Here is an 18,056-nt window from a genome sequence, read left to right on the forward strand (position 1 = left end):
TCTGATGTCACTATTTATGACATCAGAATGACCTTTCAAATTCCATCCAAATCTTCAAAGTCAGATCAGCACAAACAAAACATTTTGCTGCACAAACCAGCACAAACGTGGTCGAGTTGATTGACACCAATTTTGTCTGACAAAAGTGATAAAAAGAAAATATTTTTTTTAATCAGACAAATTGACAACATTTAGTGTCAAAATGCAGAAAGTATATTCTGCTGCTTTCATTAGATCACCCAACAAATGACAGGAGTTTATGCCCTCTTTGTTCAACAAGTTCTGCTTTAGACCCTGAACTCGTCAGAACACAGTCTCCCCACTTAGAGGAAAAAACACTGGAAGGTATGGATTGACCCGTTGTTGGAGTGAAACATCCCATGTCAAAATGTATCATTTTGTACCCTAACAAGTAAAACCACAAAGGTGGAACTTGTCAAAAAACAAAAAGACTGGCCCTTTAAAAACTTCACGTTGTGAAGACACAAGCAAAACATCCGTTCATGAGTGAGATTTCACTTTTTATTCCATGCTGTACATCATTCTGAGGGAAACCAAGAGCTTACAGGAGGCACTGTGATGTCACAGTGTCACAATCTGTCGCCACGATTCCACGCTGTGACATCAAAGTGTAACACAGTGACATCACAGTGGTACTGTGACATCAGAGTGTAACACAGTGACATCACAGTGGTACTGTGACATCAGAGTGTAACACAGTGACATCACAGAGCTACTGTGACATCACAGTGGCACAGTGACATCACAGTGGTACTGTGACATCACAGAGCTACTGTGACATCAGAGTGTAACACAGTGACATCACAGAGCTACTGTGACATCACAGTGGCACTGTGACATCACAGTGGTACTGTGACATCACAGAGGTACTATGACATTGCAGTGTCACACTCTGATGTCAGTGTGGCATCTTTCAATTTCCATCCATATCGTTCTGAACTACATGATCTGACCGTGATGTCAGAGTGTGACCATGTGACATCACAGTGCCTCCTGCCAGGTCTTGGTTTCCCTCAGAATGATGTACAGCATGGAACAAAAAGTGAAATCTCACTCATGAATTGATGTGATCAAAACATGTTTTTATCTTTAACCTAAAATACTAAACACATCACTTTTGATGAGCGCATTCCTGAGACTTTGACATGCTCCACAAACTCTTTGTATCAAATCCTCTGCCTGTCGTGTAGCAACACACATGTAGTAAAGAGTCCAAGATGGCGACACAGCAGCATTTTTAAGCAATTTGAAATCCTTTTTTGTACTATCTATCTAGTAATTTTTTTTCTTCCATCTAATGATCAGTGACCAGCACTGCAGTTCTTCTATGAAAATTTTTTGAATAAACTTTAGTGAAACAAGTAACAGAGATAGACATGTTTTCATTTTCTTCAGGTTTTACTACACTGACATGGAGCAGGCGTCCCACAGCCACTTCTCTTAAGATAATAAAATCCAGCATTAATTTTGCAAACTCATTACTAAGTAATTGTTCTTAGGAGGGTTTTAAGCTCAAATGTAGCTTAATATTAGCTTTAAATTAAGATGACACTTTATTTTGGGATGTGGGACACAACAAAGATAAAGTAGCCAGCAATCATAAGCTGTTGAATTTTATGACGCATAGAAAACAATAATACTGAATGTATGAGTGGATTAGAAAGAAAACCCAGCAAAATATATTTGTATCAAGTAGCTTTTTCTGTGCTGCAGTTGGTGGTGGACCATAATGAGGTGCGTCTTTACATGGATTGCGGTGAGGCTGAGAGGACGACTTTCCATCGCCGGCCAGAGAAACTCACCTTTTCACAAAACTCCGGCATTTTTGTTGCAAGTGCAGGAAGCACAGGCTTCGATAAGTTTGTGGTGAGTAAAACACATTATTCATACATATGTTGTGTTTTTTAATCTCTGGTGAATAGCTAGAAAAAAACTGCTTTTTTTTTCCTAAATAAAGATAGACAGAAAGGAAGAACATGTCAGTATTTGTGTGCAGACGGGCCTCTCATTACCCTGCTGCAGAGATGAAATGCATGACTTCATCTCTCTCCTCTGGAAACGTTCCAGCATTCAGCCCAATTAATCCGTCTCTGTTCTGGTTTTAATTCATCCACCGTCCTGGATGCGGAGACAGAAAACAAACACTTTAGATTCATCATGCCTTTCGTTACTGTGGATATCAGATGAAAGTCGTCTCAAAAGGCACCTCTGAATGTTCAGCGATGTAGAAATGTCAGCCTGTTTCCTGCTTTCTGAGGAATAGCCATCGACTTTTATCATTTTAATGGTTTTCTAGTAATAGTTATCTAAATATCCATCCATCCCAGGTCTTGTATAGATATAAATGTATATAAGATCTATCCTGTATATTTCTAGCTGTCGCCACTTGAACTGACACTTTCCATTAAGTAAATACAGTCAAAAATCTCACAGGTCTTACACACCTTATTAACCAAGAACATCACCATTTCTTTGAAAAAACATTTTTACAAAGAGTCAATATAACTACTAAGTGTTTCCGAAAACCGGGATCGGCATTCTGCGGATTCCCATGCGTCCAGCGGGACTGGCTCTGCTGCTGGTTCTGTCCTGCATGTTTCAGAAGATCAGAGACGGGGAGAGGGCAAGATGAGAGGAAATAACAGGAGGAGGACGGAAGAGGGGGGAGATGCAGGAGAGGACAGCAAAGAAGGACGGGGGAGTAAACCAATAACAGACGAGGAAGTCCGAAATGTCGGCATGTTTTAGTTGTGGTCCAGTCAAGGCCTTGGATTATGCCAGTCAGGGCAACCCCTAAGTAGTTTTCCACAAAGGAAGAAAACATATTGGATTTTAAAACAAGTTTGTTTATATTGTTATACAATGCGTGTGGCTCCATTATTTAGAATAGGCGGGTTTTTAAAGCCGTAGCAATGATATTATACCAACTTGGCAACTGATTGAACATAAGCCGTTCCTGTTACCGTGGTGAGCCACTGTAGCCATCATCACTTCATTTAGTGTTTGTTCAAAGTGGCCTGACTTCCTCAATGGGTTATCTGAAGCATGAGCGGCAGAATGTGAGCCGCTCAGCAGCAGTTTGTCAACTTGGCTCTATCTGGGTCACAGAGCGGGTTTGTTCTCGGTGCTGTGGACCGGTTCAGTGTGGCACGCCGTCCTTTTTCAATCAGTGTGTTTATGGATTGGGGCACCGTAAATGTAATGATTAATGATGAAAGGAACCAATGACTTTTCTGTGTTTTTTCAGAAAATGCATCAGCACTTGTGCAATCTCCTGAGCAAAACAATAGAAAAGCAGTCAGTCATGTGATATTTATGCTCTTTATGACGCTTTAAGAAAAGGAATTTCTTACATTCTTGGGAATTTAAGAATTTAAGACACTGACAGGCTTCATGGACATGTAAATGTATGTAACTTCTTGAATTATTTCATCTATACATGGCATTAAACCACATTGTACTCAGTTATTTGTCTTTAGATCTCTAGCAGTGGGAACAGACAAATGGAAATGTCAAAATGCAGTTTCTAAACAAGAAAATCAAAATATCAAACTTCAAAAACAATATCTCTGAAAACATATGAAACTAGTATACCTTTTACTATATATTCTTTTGCTTTTACTATATTCACAAGGCGGAATTTAAAAGTTGAAACAATGGAAAACCAATTTTACAGCAACTGTCTACAAATCTCACAGGCTGCGCATAAATCAGGCGTTAGCTGTGCAAAATCACGTCTTTACAATAGGAAATATTTTGTGATTTCTTTGCAATGTAATCATATTTTGAACACCTATTAAAAAAAGTCAAAAACAGACTTTTACTAAAAGCACATTTTACCAAATCAAATGCTATTGTAAAATACAAAATCTTGGCATTTGGGAGCGCAGCAAAGCAGTAGCTTACAGCAGTCAGGCAGGACTGTTTACTCTCTGACCTGGAAGTGCTTTGGGGTTCTCCAGAATAAAGCGCCTAAATATAAACCCAATGTTTAACCGTTAAAAAAAAAAAAAAGAAGTGCACAATTTTTCTGAAACAGAAGTCACTTATAAGAGCCCAACAAATAACTAATTGCAGGTTTCCCTGTTAGTGAAGGTAAATCATAATTCAAATGAGAAATTGAATCCAAATAATTGTACCTCATTACATAGGGATCGATGGCATTGCTTTTCTCTCTCTCTCTCTTTTTTTTATGTTTTATTTCTTTTATGTAAGTCAGTAGCTGGTGTGACAACAGCAGCTCTGCCTTATTTTCCATGTATTTCCATGTTCAGGGGTCTGTTCAGCAGCTGGTCATAAGGGAGGATCCCAGAGCAGCAGAGGAGCAGTGTGAGGAGGACGATCTGTATGTGAGTCACTCAAACACAGCAGATAAATGGGTTAGAACCAGCGGACATGTAAGGCTGGAGCGCCCTCTTCTGGATCAACAGTTTACCGGGAAGTTGTTGATATTTTTTTTTTTTCTGTTCAAGAACTATTTATGTTATGGATTTTTGAAAAGCAAAAACATTATTAGTGTGATCAGTAAGAGGGGAGAAAAGAAGCTAAATACAGGGCAAAATTACGAGCAAAGAAGATTTCTTTATGTTTTGCACACAAAGAAATCTGAGTTCTTTTACGCTTTTACTTTGACAACGGAGACTGTTTTGGTATTAAATTGTCAGAGTATTATCACAACTACACAACTGTTTGACAACGTCTGTTATTTGCCAATACAGCCGTTGCAAATGAGTGAAAATGATCTTACGCAAAGGCTGAAAATTGTATCAGTGATTACAGTTATCTGGAGATAAGTTGTATAACAAATGTCTAACTTTTGGCAATCTTTTATGCAAAATCTAAAAAAAAGAGGCATATCTGAAGACTTTTTGCACAGCGATCGTTTCTTGACATCTGTAAATAACCTCAAACTCACTTCTTTATTTGTCGTATTTTCTGTCTTGGCGCTTATTGCCTTTACTTTCTTTTATTTATATTGTTGACTTCTGGTTTTGGATTTGATGCGTTTATTTTGATAAGACAACTTCCCCTGTATATATTATAGAACGGCAGCTTGAGTTTTAACAGTGATGTTAAAATGTGTCTTGTTATTAGCAGTTCCCTTGACATAGGCACGAGCTCTTACAGCGAAACTAAGGGTTTATTTCCAATAAACCTCTCTGTTCCTCAGTTAATGCCTCAAACCTTCATTCCATTCTCAGGGGTATGCTACAACATCTATGACAATCCTACCTTTTTCAACAAACATTACATTTCTAATGAACTCAGGCCTCGGGGTACGCGAGCGGAGACGATCCTCTGGATGACAGAGAGACTGAGGTGGACTCCAGAAAAAGGGCAGATGGCGTCAAACGGCCAGTAGGTGGCTCTCTTTTCTCCAGGCTCTGTTTGTTGTCTACTACTCCTACAGGCAGGAAGTCAGTTTGACCCAAAACAAACCCAGAATCAACTACAAAGGGCGAATCTTCAAAGGAAACTTTCTTTCTAAAGCAGAATAGTAGCTTCTACACATTAAGGAGGTTTTAAACATTTGGAGTAGTTAATCTCCTAACCCCCAACAGATCCCTGATTTCTGAAGGATATTTTTGTTGTTGTTGTTTTTGTTTGTAAACAGATATAGGAAAGAATTTATGAACATTCGTATAATAAACCTGATAATATTTGACACTGTCTTGACTGAAATCGTGTGTAATGTAGTTGGATTGCCATTTCTCTCATTACTATTGTTATTATTTATTTCTTTATTTCTTTCTTTATTGCTTCTTACAGGAGGAACCCATTTGGTCTTACCAAATACAATCCACTTTTAACAATCTTCTCTGTTAAAGGTCGTCTCTCTGAAGGCTGAGAACAGCTTCCCTGTTAAAGCTCCGCCCACTGTCTTACCAGAGGTGGAGCTTGATGAGTATTCTGGTCACATGACTCCGACAGCAGCCAATGAGGATCTGCTGATCGCAGGTGAGAAAGAGACTTCTTAATGTTGTCAATGGAAATGATTTATTTATTTTCTAACATGGGAGCTTACTTTCTTCATAAGGTGCCTCGTTAAAGAATTTATGGCAAAGATTTTCCACATTATGTCACATTACAAACAATATCGAATTTTATTGAGATAGCCGAAGGTGACGTATAATTGCGAATTGGAAAGAAAATGATTCATGGTTTTTAAAGTGTTTCACAATAAAAAAAAAAAAATCTGAAAAATGTGAGTCATACATTTGGTTTTAGTTCACTTTACTTTAGTTGCAAATGGAAGTTTCTACCTCGTTTGAAACCAATATTTTAAGATTTAAAGATCTGGTTAATTCAACATCTGAAAATGGAAGGAGTAAGGCACAATTGCAAATCTGTTGAGTTGTAGTCATCCATCGTAAAGGAGAGCATCAACAATACAAGCAGCCGAGAGCAACATGGCCGCTCTGGAGGAGATGCAGAGAACCATAGCTCAGGCGGGAGAACTTTAACACTCAATTATTCGTTATTTACCCCAGAAGTCTGGGCTTCGCAGAAGAAGGGTGAAAGAAACGAAAAACAGTCGAAGGAAAGCTGTAAACAAAATCCTACTGGCCATTTGGCGCCACGACAAACATTCAAAGAAAGTGGATTGCTCAGATGAGGAAATAGTTGTGGTTTTTGGCCTGCTTGCAAAACGTTGTGGCAGAAAACAAACACTGCACCGCACCCTGAACACACCATCCCCACAGGGAAACATGGAGGTGGAGACACTTTTAGCAGTAACTGGTTGCATTTTATGGGAAGACGGATTGATGGTAAACCTGGTAGGTGATTCAACAGCATTGGAAGGTTCACCTTCTATGAGGGAGACAACCTAAAACATATCCAAGTGTTAGAATATATAAAAGTTGTGTTAATATATAAACGTTAAGACCTAAGACTAAATTATGAAATTGTTTCAAGTCTGTCTAGTCAATCCCCATCTAGTTGGACTTCAGGGCAAATGTTTCAGTCTCTCGGCAAACCTGGTAGAGACATAATAACCCGAATGGCTTGTATCTGTAACTGTTGCAAAAATGTTGGTCTTACAAGTTGTGGCATTTTTTCAAAGCACTTTTCAGACCTTCTGAAACTTTTCTAATGTGATCAAATGTGAAAACTTTTGCTCGGCATCGTTTATTTTACCCCAAAAATACAAGTACTGTAAAGAAAAACTTGCAAACTTTTCACTTTAGTTCTCATTTTATAATGTCTGAAAAATCAGCAGCTGGACTTTCATTTATTATTCATTTCTTCATTTGTTTGCTGGTTTATTTATTATGTGTGAATTGTCATGTCAATACACCACGTTTTATGTCCAGAGTCGCATCAAACAGAAGAGGCAGGAGAGCGACCTGGACACGTGAGTCCACACGTCGTCGACATTTTACTATTAGAAAATATCCACTGAATTACTTTTTTCCTTTTTTTAAATTATTTATTCTGTCAGTGACCTATTTGTCTCAGTGATATAAAAACACATACAGACTGAATTCAAGTTCAGCAAATATAAACTCAGGCTTTAAAGACTTGAAATGTACAGGTTCTCATCAGGCCCGGCTTGAAAGGGGAACCAGGAGATCGTGGGCCACCGGGGCCGCCGGGGCCTCCTGGCTCTCCGGGACCTCGCTACACACACAAAGAGGGCCGTGGGAAACATGGGCCACCAGGACCACAAGGAACTCCTGGAGCCCCGGGAACACCGGGGGTCGATGGACAGAAGGTTTTGTTTGTTTCACTGCCTCGGATTTCAGATGCATAAGAAGATCTGCTGCTTTACGTAAATTGTTTCGGCTTCTCATACGTCTCACATCAGCAGGTGTATCACGTTGCCACAGAGCCTTTCCTGAAAGCATCACAACTCTGAAGTATTATATATTTCATGTATGCATAACGTGATTTAATGTTGTGCTTTCTTATGCAGATGCTCTGTCTGCACTGATGAAGAGTCGTTCGCTTTGTGCGACTGAACAGAGCAGAATTCGTACTGAAGTTTCATCCCTAAATTCTCAGTCGATCCATAATTTATAGTATTTGAATATTAATGCAGCAGCAAACTAAGAATCCCACAACCTTTGCCTCAGTACATACACAAAATACTATGGTCTTGTGTGTTACGTGTGTAAAGTGGTTTCAGAAAAGTTTGCAAGTCTCAAACATTTATAAGAGTTTTGTTGTTTGTTGTTTGGCCATTTTCCCCCTAACCTTCTGAATCTTTCACTTTCGCTTTTTGCAGGGAGGCAAAGGTGAAAAAGGTGAAGTGGTGAGTATCTTAATACTTGAAATTCTGCTTTATTTGTGTTTGCATTGATGTTGTTTAAGACGTATGAGTAACGGAGATGCGATTCTCCCATCAGGGTCAGAAAGGACAACAGGGACTTCCAGGTTTGAGCAGAGAGGCCGGAGCTAAAGGAGACAAGGTGCATCTACAGACGATCCCAAATGATTTTTGGTGAAAGCATATTTGTTCTCCATTCAGTGGGTGGAGAATTCAGAATTTTACTCATCAAGTGAGAATGAAAAGTAAAGCATAGGAAAAATACTCTGGAAAAGAATTTTTTTCAAAGAAGTTACTCAAGTAAATGTAACTGAGTAACTTTAGGTGGTTACTAGCCACTCTGCACATGGTTGGCCAGAAATGTCCAGCAGTAGATGCATAATTCATTTACCTGAAAGAATGAACTACCAGCATTAAAGGTGTGAAATGATTAAGGAGTGGAATAACCAGCTGCACTTTTTATATGCTGTGTATAACAAATGTTTAATTTAAAATCTGTAATATTTTTAAAAGTTAGCAAAAAAAGGAGAAGAAAATAAAACCTAAACAACTATTAGTGGAGAACTCAAAGGCTGCTTCTGTTCTGGCATTGATTAGGTTTTAGACTTAATCCTTAACAAAGCATTTAATCTAAAAAGGTTGATGGCATTAATCAAAAAATGTTTGATCTTTTAATTAAATTTAAAAAAAGACAAAAGACAGGAAAAGTAAATGTTTGGATGATGTCTTCTCTGTTCACAGGGGGACCCAGGCGTTGGCCTGCCAGGCCCCCCCGGTCCCCCAGGACCCCCAGGGCCTCCCAGATCCCGCAGTGTGCCGGTGAGCAGACTATGATCAAATTTTACAAACGGTTTGTAAAATTACCTTCATATTTTTGACATCATATTTATGTTTTAGTATGGACCAGATGCCCTTGGTTCTGGCTTTGAGGATCTGGACACCGATACCATTTACAACAGGGTAAGAGCCAAACACGTATAAACGTTTACGATAATTTGAGATGATTTCATTTCTGTTTGATTCCCAGGGTCCAGCAGGTCCTCCGGGGCCTCCGGGACCACCCGGGCCTCCTGCACCCCAGCTGTCATCAGAACTGACCCCTGGCCACACTGGACCCCCGGGTGCACCTGGCAGTGATGGACTTCCAGGCGAACAGGGAATACCAGTAGGTTACCTGTCAACTTAAGGTGCATTTAGATACGAGTAGAAAAACGTAAATTATATATATCTATATTACTGTGTTCAGTCGTCCATGTTTCATATCTATCAGGCCCCCAGACTGAAAATCTAAAAATGTTTCATTCGTTGTATTTCCAATCAAGATACAGGTTCTGCCACCACGTTGACATTTGATCCTATGTTTAACCTCTATATCTGCATTTGTCTCCGTCATCTATGTGGTATCCATGTTTCACCCCATCCTGTTCTAACTTCATTTTTCCTGTCCATCCATCTTCTACACTCTTGCCATTTCTCTATCTCCTCTACTTTCTTGCAGATATTTGAGGATGACTTAAGTGGCTCTGGGCCTTTTGGTTCAGCTCTGAGTCCAGAGCTGGCGTCAGTTCTCAATACAAAACTCGCTACTGGTTCCGGTTCTGATTTTAGTTCTGCCTCCGGTGTCGGTTCGGGTTCTGGGCTTGAGTCCGCCTGGGGCTCGGGCGAGGTATTCTGGCCTGGTTTCACCCAGGAATAAAGGAGCAATGAATGACAGGAGTGCAATCCAATGCATGAGTGGAATGCCCAAACTCCGTAAAGACGTAATGAAGATGACACATTTGTCGCAGTGATGAAATTCCTGCCGAAAGCTTCTTTTTCAAATTCAAACTCTTGGGGCTTGTATCATCATTTATTTAATTTTTTTTACAGCTTTTAGTTTTTGGGATTGTAGCGATTGAGTTATGTTCATTTTCCTTTCTGAAGTCAAGGATGGCAGCCAAATATGCAGTCAAAAATATCACAACAACAATGGAGATTTGTGCAGGACACAAAACCTGGACGAATCAGACCTCATGATCTCTTTCTATTGCTCAAAAACCCGATTGTTGTCTCTTTTCCCTCAATGATCTGTGGATGTCTTACGTCTACAAAGAGCTTTAGTCCCCAGTCCTTGCATTTCCGTTGCATTCTGCCTCAGAAAATATTCTTACTGAACATTTTAGTGACCGCTGATCGCAAACATTTAAAAATTCGTCCACAAAAAAAAGGGTAAAAATTTTAGTCGTTTCATCAATCTCCAAGGAGATGCTCCAAAAACTTCCTTCACGTTGGAAGTTCTGTGATTTAGTTTCGTTTCACAGTTTCAAGGTTACCTTTTCGGTTCTAAAATATGATGATATCTGCCCTTTAAGGTCACTGCTTCAAATGTCGAGCGATAATGACTTAACATTGTCGGCAGTCATTGTCTTTACTGCAGTCCGTCTGTGCTGAATTCATTTTTAACTCCTGGCTGAACATGCATCCATTCTGATTTTTTGTCAGCACAAAATGGGCACATTAGGCACCACAATTAACAGCCAATCAGGATGAGATAAAAGCTTCTGAGTCACACAGGGGGTTTATCCCAAGGTGACATTGAAACAATAATTCTTGATTTAGCACATGGAAGAAACTTTCAGGTAAACTTAAGTTTTATGCTAAAATCAAACTCAGTCCTGTGGTTAAATTTTTCATTTTGCACATTTGATCTCAACGTAAAACAGGAAGTATGAAAATGCTGTTTTTATCGTGTTGCGTCATATCGAAGAACAAATAAGATTCGTTATTCCTTTTTTTGTTAATTAACAATTGAAAGAACAAACAGTGGCTATGCTAAAGCTGAACTCTGCTACACTGTCATGTTACTTGAATAATTGAGGAATATTCTTTAACATCAAAATTGTTGTGAAGTGAACAATTCATTTCCTGATAACTACTTGGAGCAGCACATTCTACTCTAAAACCTTTTGGCGTTAATGGCACCTTCAGGGATGCGCATGTCACCCTTTGCATGTACAAGACAGCGGATTGCATTAAACACTAGACAAACATGGCTGAATACTCTCATTACTGCATCTGTGAAGATGAATAGTGAGATGAAGAAATTATCCACGCCATTGCTGTTGCTAACACCGCTACCGTCATGCTACATGCAGCTAAGTTGCATGTGGTCCAGTGTAACAATCCCATGGATGATTTCATGTCTCCATCAAACCGACTGTCATTATTCCCTTCCTCTATTCTCTGTGAAACTCTGTGTTGATCCCAGCTGGAAAGCCTGAGGGATCAACAGAGAGCTTTGTCACCATGCTAGCATGCACCATGGTACTTTTCACTTTCTCGTTGTTCCTTAGCAGCCATTTAATTTGCGTCTGGTTGTGTTTATCCATCTAGGGTCCTGCAGGGACAGCTGGCTCCCCGGGCCCACCAGGGGGTGCTGGACCAAAGGTACGCTCATCTTTGTGAAGTTCATAACAACAGGGAATAGATTTGACTGTTTTCTAGACAGTTTGGAGTTGCTATTTTTTAGGCCGTCAGTAAACGAGGCAGATGGAAGGAATGTCTGTCTGTTTGGTTTTCTTTGTTCATGTTGTATTTTTATACCTTCAGGGTGACCAAGGGATACCTGGACCACCTGGACCAAAGGTAATTAATTGACTTCAAACAGTTACAGGTTGTGCATAAACTGTGTTGATTCCCCCCAGATGAGTACATTGTTGGGTTGGTAAAAAAAAGAGCTGTTCTGTTGAATGTGTCGGCCTTCTTGGTCTGTGTGTCTTTGTCTCCTTAGGGTGAAAGTGGAGATGTGGGCCCACCAGGGTCTCCTGGACTCCAAGGGCCTAATGGTCGACCAGGAAGAAGGGGACCTGCAGGTCCACCAGGACCCCCGGGCCCACCTGGCCCTCCAGGAGCCAAAGTCCTTGTAGAGGTGATCTTGGTTTACGTCAAACACAGACCATATAAACAACAAGCATAAGGAATGAAATGAGCCATGGATGAGCAGAAGGGCACATTAGAAAAGAAGAGAGCAGGTTGGGTTCTTCATTCACTATTAGAGCATTTTAGTTTCACACAAGAATGTTTCCTTTGTTTCTTTTTCAAAGGACATGGAAGGATCAGGAAAGAGCGACTTGTTAATTAGGACAGGAGTCAGAGGACCTCAGGTCAGTGGAAAACATCTGTATGTTTTTGTGTGTGTTCCTAATATAATATGGTAAATCTTTTCTTGTTTGTTTCAAGGGCCCTCCAGGCGTACCAGGACCCCCTGGACAACCGGTAATCTCTTCATATGTACACCGCCTCGACTTTTTCACACCTTTATTGTGTTGCCGACACAATTTTGTAAACAACAAATATAGGTTTCAGGGATCAATACAAACAGGAGCGCATGAGTTGCACTAATATGTGCGACTCATGGTGGATTTTATCTTTTTTCTCCATTTCTGCTCCACCGACATGTTCATGCGTTCACCGCGATGCCTCACAAATCTGTCCCACATCCTACTGTAAAAAACAAAAAATAAATGGAAACCACATCTTGCTTCATTTCCACGTCACTATAATGTACAACTCCGTGTTAGAGAAAATCTCAGCAAAATACAGTTTGTTCCTGGGGAAACGATTTGCTTCATTAGTGACGGTGTCCTTGTGATGCCTTCAGGGTGAAGACGGCGCCCCCGGAGTTCCTGGGATTTCTGTCAAGGTTTGGCCTTCATAAACCTGAATGGATCACATTTCTTTTGTAAACAGTTTGCTGTCTATCAGCTCCTCATCCGTCCCTGTTCAATAGGTTTCAGATATTATATTAAGTGAATTCCTTGTCATAATAATTGTTGTGCCAAACTCTTTCCAAGCTGAAGAAAATCCCTTTAAAGCCGCATCGCTTCCACTTAGGAACAAATGGCAGCTCCGCAAACTAAACTGGAACATTGTGTACAAAAGAAATGTGTATTATTTTTGCTGCATCGGGCAAATGTTTAAATACATAATATCCACTTGATGTTGCACTCCATAACTTCCATCATTTCAGGGGGAGCCCGGGAAACGAGGACCAGACGGCCTTCACGGCGTTGCAGGACTGCCAGGTGCTAGAGTAAGTGAGCATCAGCAGTAACATGGCGACGTAGGCGTGCAGAGTATACCAGCATTAACGTCACGTTGGTATGATGAGTAAAACTGGGCAGACATTAACGTATAATATTTGTTTCCATGTTGTTGGGTTGGCATGTGAGCATGATATTGATTCAGCTCAGGATTCTGGGTCGTTATGCTGAAGCAGAGAAGCGATGTCTGCTGTCGAACTGGTGGAAAATATACATAAAATACCAGTTATCGGCCATAAAAGCAATGTTTCAATATTGGACTTCCCTGTTAAAGACACGCACGTAAAAGTAAATGCAAATAAATGTATCTTTTGTTGCAGGGGCAAAATCTCTCTTTGAAAAAAAAAAAACCAAAACTACTAAATACCCTTAAAAAATCAACTCAAACTGTTTTTTTTTTTGTTTTTTTTTACTTTTCTACTTAATGTTTTAATATCTTTAAAAGGATAGCGGCACAAATTACAATTTTGCTGCACAAACATTTGAGACTAATTTTGTTAGATTTGACGAAGGTGGGGGGGCCAACTTCACTCAGGTGATCATTCCTTCTGTGTCCCATCCTGTGAAACTTTATAGAACTAGAAAACGTGCCTTCCTGTCAGATTAAGGAAGTTTTATAAAGTGCTTGTTGACAGGAAGGGAATCCAAGAAGGGATTTCGTAAGAATTTCTTTGATTTTCTCCCTGAACAAACCCAAAGTCAAATTTAGTTTTCCTTATGGTGTTTTACACATCCAGCTAATCTGTAGTGATCTGTTGGTACAAAGCCCTGCAATTAGTTGGACTGTAGTTGTTGCCAAAACATTCTAGTTGATGTTAAGTAGAATAAAATACTTATTTCTTCTTTCAAACAGGGGTCCAAAGGAGATAAAGGCAGCCCAGGACCAAAGGTAGGAAGATTGGATAAAATTATAAATGATTTACGCAGCACAAATCAAATCCTTCAGTCTGATAAATTTAACAAATTTAAATATTGGCACCGCAGGGCGATCCAGGTGCTGACGGGCTCAGTATCATAGGACCGCCCGGGCCTCCCGGACCTCCAGGACCTGCTGTAAACCTGCAGGAAGTAGGCGTTCACACAAACACACCCGGTCTTCTCATTTAAATGAAACGTCACTTAAAATCCAAGATTAAAACTAAATACGTATGACACATTTACAAGGACCAAAGTTCAAATTACATTCTTCTGACAGGATTTTGTGTTTGAATGCAGTCGGTTTAAAGCACAAGTTTAAAAAAAAGAAAAAAAAAAAGAAAGAAAATGTACTACTTTTGCTGTAATACGTTGATCACATTGTTGGTGAAGTCATTAAAAGACGCTTTGTGTTTTGAATCATGCATTGTGTCTGCAGCTGCTCCAGAACGCTACAGATGGGATGTTAAACTTCACCGAGCTCAGAGGACCCCCGGGGCCCAGGGTGTGTGTCTCTACCTACACGTGTAAAAAGTGACAGCGGTTATGCAATTTGATGCATTTTTAAATATAAATACCCAGATGGGTTGTGCAACATGCAAAAATAAAAAATCAAATAAAAATACACCATGTTTTTGCAGCAGCTATAAGCAATGGAAATAATCACTGATTTTTTTTTTTTTTTTTTTTCAGAACTATAAAAGTGTAACCAAACTGCTGCCATTGGTGTTTAGCTTTAATGCTGTGGTTTTGTCAGAGTAGATAAATAACTGAGACTCGCTGCTTTACCTGTTGGACACGAGTGTGTGTTTGTGTGTGTTTGACTTGCTCCAGGGCCCTGAAGGTTTGCCGGGACAAGCCGGATTTCCAGTAAGTAACTTTTTGCTACTCCGCTGTATGCTGAGCCTGTTGGCCCAACTGACTCCATGGCTCACTGACTGTACCAGTGTCTGTTTGCTACATCAGCAAATCTTTCATTTTCAGTAATCCAGCTGCTTAATTTGATAAGAATTTACTTCATACATTTCCTTTAGGCTACATGCAGTAGAATTTCCAAAATGGCTAACCCGAACAAATGAACCTCCAGTTTTATGGTCGTCCTTCCTGAACCTTCGAATTGAAGACGGTCAATAACAATTTACTGACTTTCTTCCCTTTCCCAGGGCCCTCGAGGACCAAAAGGAGACAGAGGCCCTGAAGGTATTCAGGGAGCCACAGGAGAGAAGGTTAGCAACGAGATTTTACCGCCTAAATGAACAGCAGACACATCCTGACATGTTCTGGGAAATTTGGGTTTTCTCTCACTTCCTTTTTAAGCATCTTACTGACTGTGAAAATCGCCATGATTCAGCCTCCTTCCCTCAGCAATCCACACTGAAGAGTGTTGTTGTCAGTGCAACATCATAGCTCTTTGTTTGTAGGATGTTTGAGTTTCCAGCTGCTGAGCAACACCAAGCTGGAGGAAAATATAACAATTTCTTTGTGTATCAGTCGTAAATATTTTTGAAAATATTGGGATTTTTGTATCATTTTTATTGTTTTTTTTTTTGTGCTTTTTATTTGTTTTAACAGGGTGAAAAGGGCGATCCTGGCGTGACAATTGCTGCAGATGGATCTATCTTGTCTGGACCGAGGGGCCCTCAGGGGCCAAAGGGCCCAAAGGTATGTTAAAACAATAACTTAAGTAACTTGTTTATGTTCTGTTTAAGACATCGAGAAGAAGCATGTATTGCTGTCACTTCTGTTGTCATTGAATGCTGGTCATTCTAATAAGCTGATTAAATACATTTAAAGTACAAATGTAAATATTCAAGAAGGAAAGTGAGTCAAACTGACAAGAAAAGCAAGTAAGTTAAGATGGAAACCAGACTGTGATGAAACGTTTATGAATATTAAAATATAAATAACTTTTTGAAAAAATGTCTCATCTATGCCATGTTACAAGGTGTATACACGTATATAAGTGCAAAAATTAAAGTTTTCATTGTATTTTTTTTTTGTTTGTTTTACTCCATAATTTCATGTTTTATTGTTCTGCTCTGTGGTCTCCCAGGGCGACCGGGGTTTCCCAGGACCCACTGGACCTGTGGTGAGTTTATAATAAGTTTAATATTTTAAAAGTTTACTGGTGTTACACTCCTAAAATGTCAATTTAAGAAGAAGTTGACAATCCTGACACTAAAGCTGTCTAACAGACTGCCTTTCCTTTCAGGGACCGACGGGGCACCCTGGTCAAAAAGGGGAATACGGTTTCCCTGGACGCCCAGTGAGTGGTTTTATACCTGCTGACCGTACAGTGCGGATAGCAAGTGAATAAACGCGGCACTGTGAAAACTACAATCTGCTCCTACGTTTATTTTTAGAGCCAACAGGTAAACGCTGCTGTCTCTTGTTGTAGGGACGACCCGGTATGGTGGGGAGGAAAGGCGACCGAGGAGAATCTGTCAGCCTGCCGGTGAGGAGGAACACTCAGGCAGAGATTAATAATAATGTGTGGTTAACGTAAACTCGGAGCAGTTCAAAGATTTAAGGAGCGACTTTCTTTAAAACAAATGCAGAAACAATATTTCTTTTTTTTATTTTATTTATTTTTAGGGTCCTCCAGGCCCTCCAGGTCCTCCTGGTCCACCAGGAAGAATTCTGGGTCTAAATGGAGTAAGTATGCAGTGATCATGGCTAATGTGAAAGTTTTATAATTAAAGGAACATGTTACTTGATGCTTTTTTTATTATTATTATTCTATCTGGCTCTTCTTGCATTACGAAGCACAATAAGTATTATAGTATTGTAGGTTTATAGCACAAAACAAGTTACTGACGGGCCTGGTGTGTAAAAGAACTAAATGGTTTATATGACTTGGTTGTAGTGAGTTTGGAGTTCTGTTTCTTCAATACTGACCACCAGAGGGCGCTGCTGAAAGCACTGAATGTTCCCTTCATGCATCGTTTGAGCAATAATATCTACAGAATCACACCTGTGCCACAATGGATGATCAACCAGAGGCCGTGTCGTCAGCCGAGGCTCTGTTCCTACAGAATCTCCTCGCGAAATGCCAGGATTCTGAGTGACAGGGAATCTCTGGCGGTCATTTTGGATTCATAGAAACGCAGTTACATACATAACTTTCATTTTACCTCCTTTACCATCTTCCTCGCCGTGTGTAGGACCGATATAAACTTTGAAAGCACTTGGCTTATACAACTGGACCTCATTCCTGCCGTTTCTGGTCAAACTGCTGATTTAAATCTGATTGAGCTGCTCAGCATCAGATAAAACAGGGTGTTAGTGCATGGAAACCCTCCAATCCTTCAAAGATCACTGATTTAACTTCACACAGTGAGAAAAAAAAAACTTTTTTCGGTGACGAAGCAAATACTTTTTTATTACAACAATGTCTAGTTTAGAGAAATAAGATGATAAACTTTACAAAGAAATGTCCCTGATGTTCTGATCAACTCATAAAAAAAGGCAAAGTATGACGTTAAAAGTTCCCACAATTACTTTTATAATGTAGGGAATCTAAGCTGTGCAAATAATTGAGATTTCACAATTACCCCAAAATAAAACTTGTTTTTTTTTTTTCGCCTTCTTTTTCTGTTCTTAAATAAAATGAGATTTTTCTTTCTCTTTAGTGCAAGATTTCAATAAAAAATATTTTTCTACACTTATTTTGCAAGCGTTTCAGGAAATGCTGAGGGGACTGTATTTACTTTTTATTACTTAGCAAAAGTTTATTGCAAATCGATTTATGATCAAAAGTGATTGTT

At 39.7% G+C, this 18,056-nt stretch overlaps 1 protein-coding gene across 5 annotated transcripts in view; it reads left to right on the top strand.

Annotated features, from left to right (window-relative positions):
- Positions 1-18,056, top strand: part of col15a1b (collagen, type XV, alpha 1b) — a 46,020-nt gene that overhangs the window by 20,823 nt on the left and 7,141 nt on the right. For 4 of the 5 annotated variants that reach the window (XM_016681577.1, XM_016681576.1, XM_016681573.1 and 1 more), the window contains 29 exons: positions 1,735-1,887; positions 4,296-4,370; positions 5,290-5,379; positions 5,850-5,979; positions 7,338-7,378; positions 7,559-7,738; positions 8,252-8,278; positions 8,373-8,435; positions 9,035-9,112; positions 9,191-9,253; positions 9,321-9,458; positions 9,792-9,959; positions 11,666-11,719; positions 11,882-11,917; positions 12,063-12,200; positions 12,376-12,435; positions 12,512-12,547; positions 12,933-12,974; positions 13,302-13,364; positions 14,228-14,263; positions 14,359-14,442; positions 14,729-14,794; positions 15,124-15,159; positions 15,453-15,515; positions 15,862-15,951; positions 16,343-16,378; positions 16,502-16,555; positions 16,688-16,744; positions 16,885-16,944. In XM_016681577.1, the coding sequence (XP_016537063.1) occupies positions 1,735-1,887; positions 4,296-4,370; positions 5,290-5,379; positions 5,850-5,979; positions 7,338-7,378; positions 7,559-7,738; positions 8,252-8,278; positions 8,373-8,435; positions 9,035-9,112; positions 9,191-9,253; positions 9,321-9,458; positions 9,792-9,959; positions 11,666-11,719; positions 11,882-11,917; positions 12,063-12,200; positions 12,376-12,435; positions 12,512-12,547; positions 12,933-12,974; positions 13,302-13,364; positions 14,228-14,263; positions 14,359-14,442; positions 14,729-14,794; positions 15,124-15,159; positions 15,453-15,515; positions 15,862-15,951; positions 16,343-16,378; positions 16,502-16,555; positions 16,688-16,744; positions 16,885-16,944 (2,217 nt within the window). The remainder of the gene's footprint in view (positions 1-1,734; positions 1,888-4,295; positions 4,371-5,289; positions 5,380-5,849; positions 5,980-7,337; positions 7,379-7,558; positions 7,739-8,251; positions 8,279-8,372; positions 8,436-9,034; positions 9,113-9,190; positions 9,254-9,320; positions 9,459-9,791; positions 9,960-11,665; positions 11,720-11,881; positions 11,918-12,062; positions 12,201-12,375; positions 12,436-12,511; positions 12,548-12,932; positions 12,975-13,301; positions 13,365-14,227; positions 14,264-14,358; positions 14,443-14,728; positions 14,795-15,123; positions 15,160-15,452; positions 15,516-15,861; positions 15,952-16,342; positions 16,379-16,501; positions 16,556-16,687; positions 16,745-16,884; positions 16,945-18,056) is intronic. The other variant, XM_016681575.1, reaches the window with a different exon arrangement.

This window comes from Poecilia formosa, unplaced genomic scaffold (genome assembly GCF_000485575.1).
Source record: "Poecilia formosa unplaced genomic scaffold, Poecilia_formosa-5.1.2 Scaffold285, whole genome shotgun sequence".
Taxonomy (NCBI): domain Eukaryota; kingdom Metazoa; phylum Chordata; class Actinopteri; order Cyprinodontiformes; family Poeciliidae; genus Poecilia; species Poecilia formosa.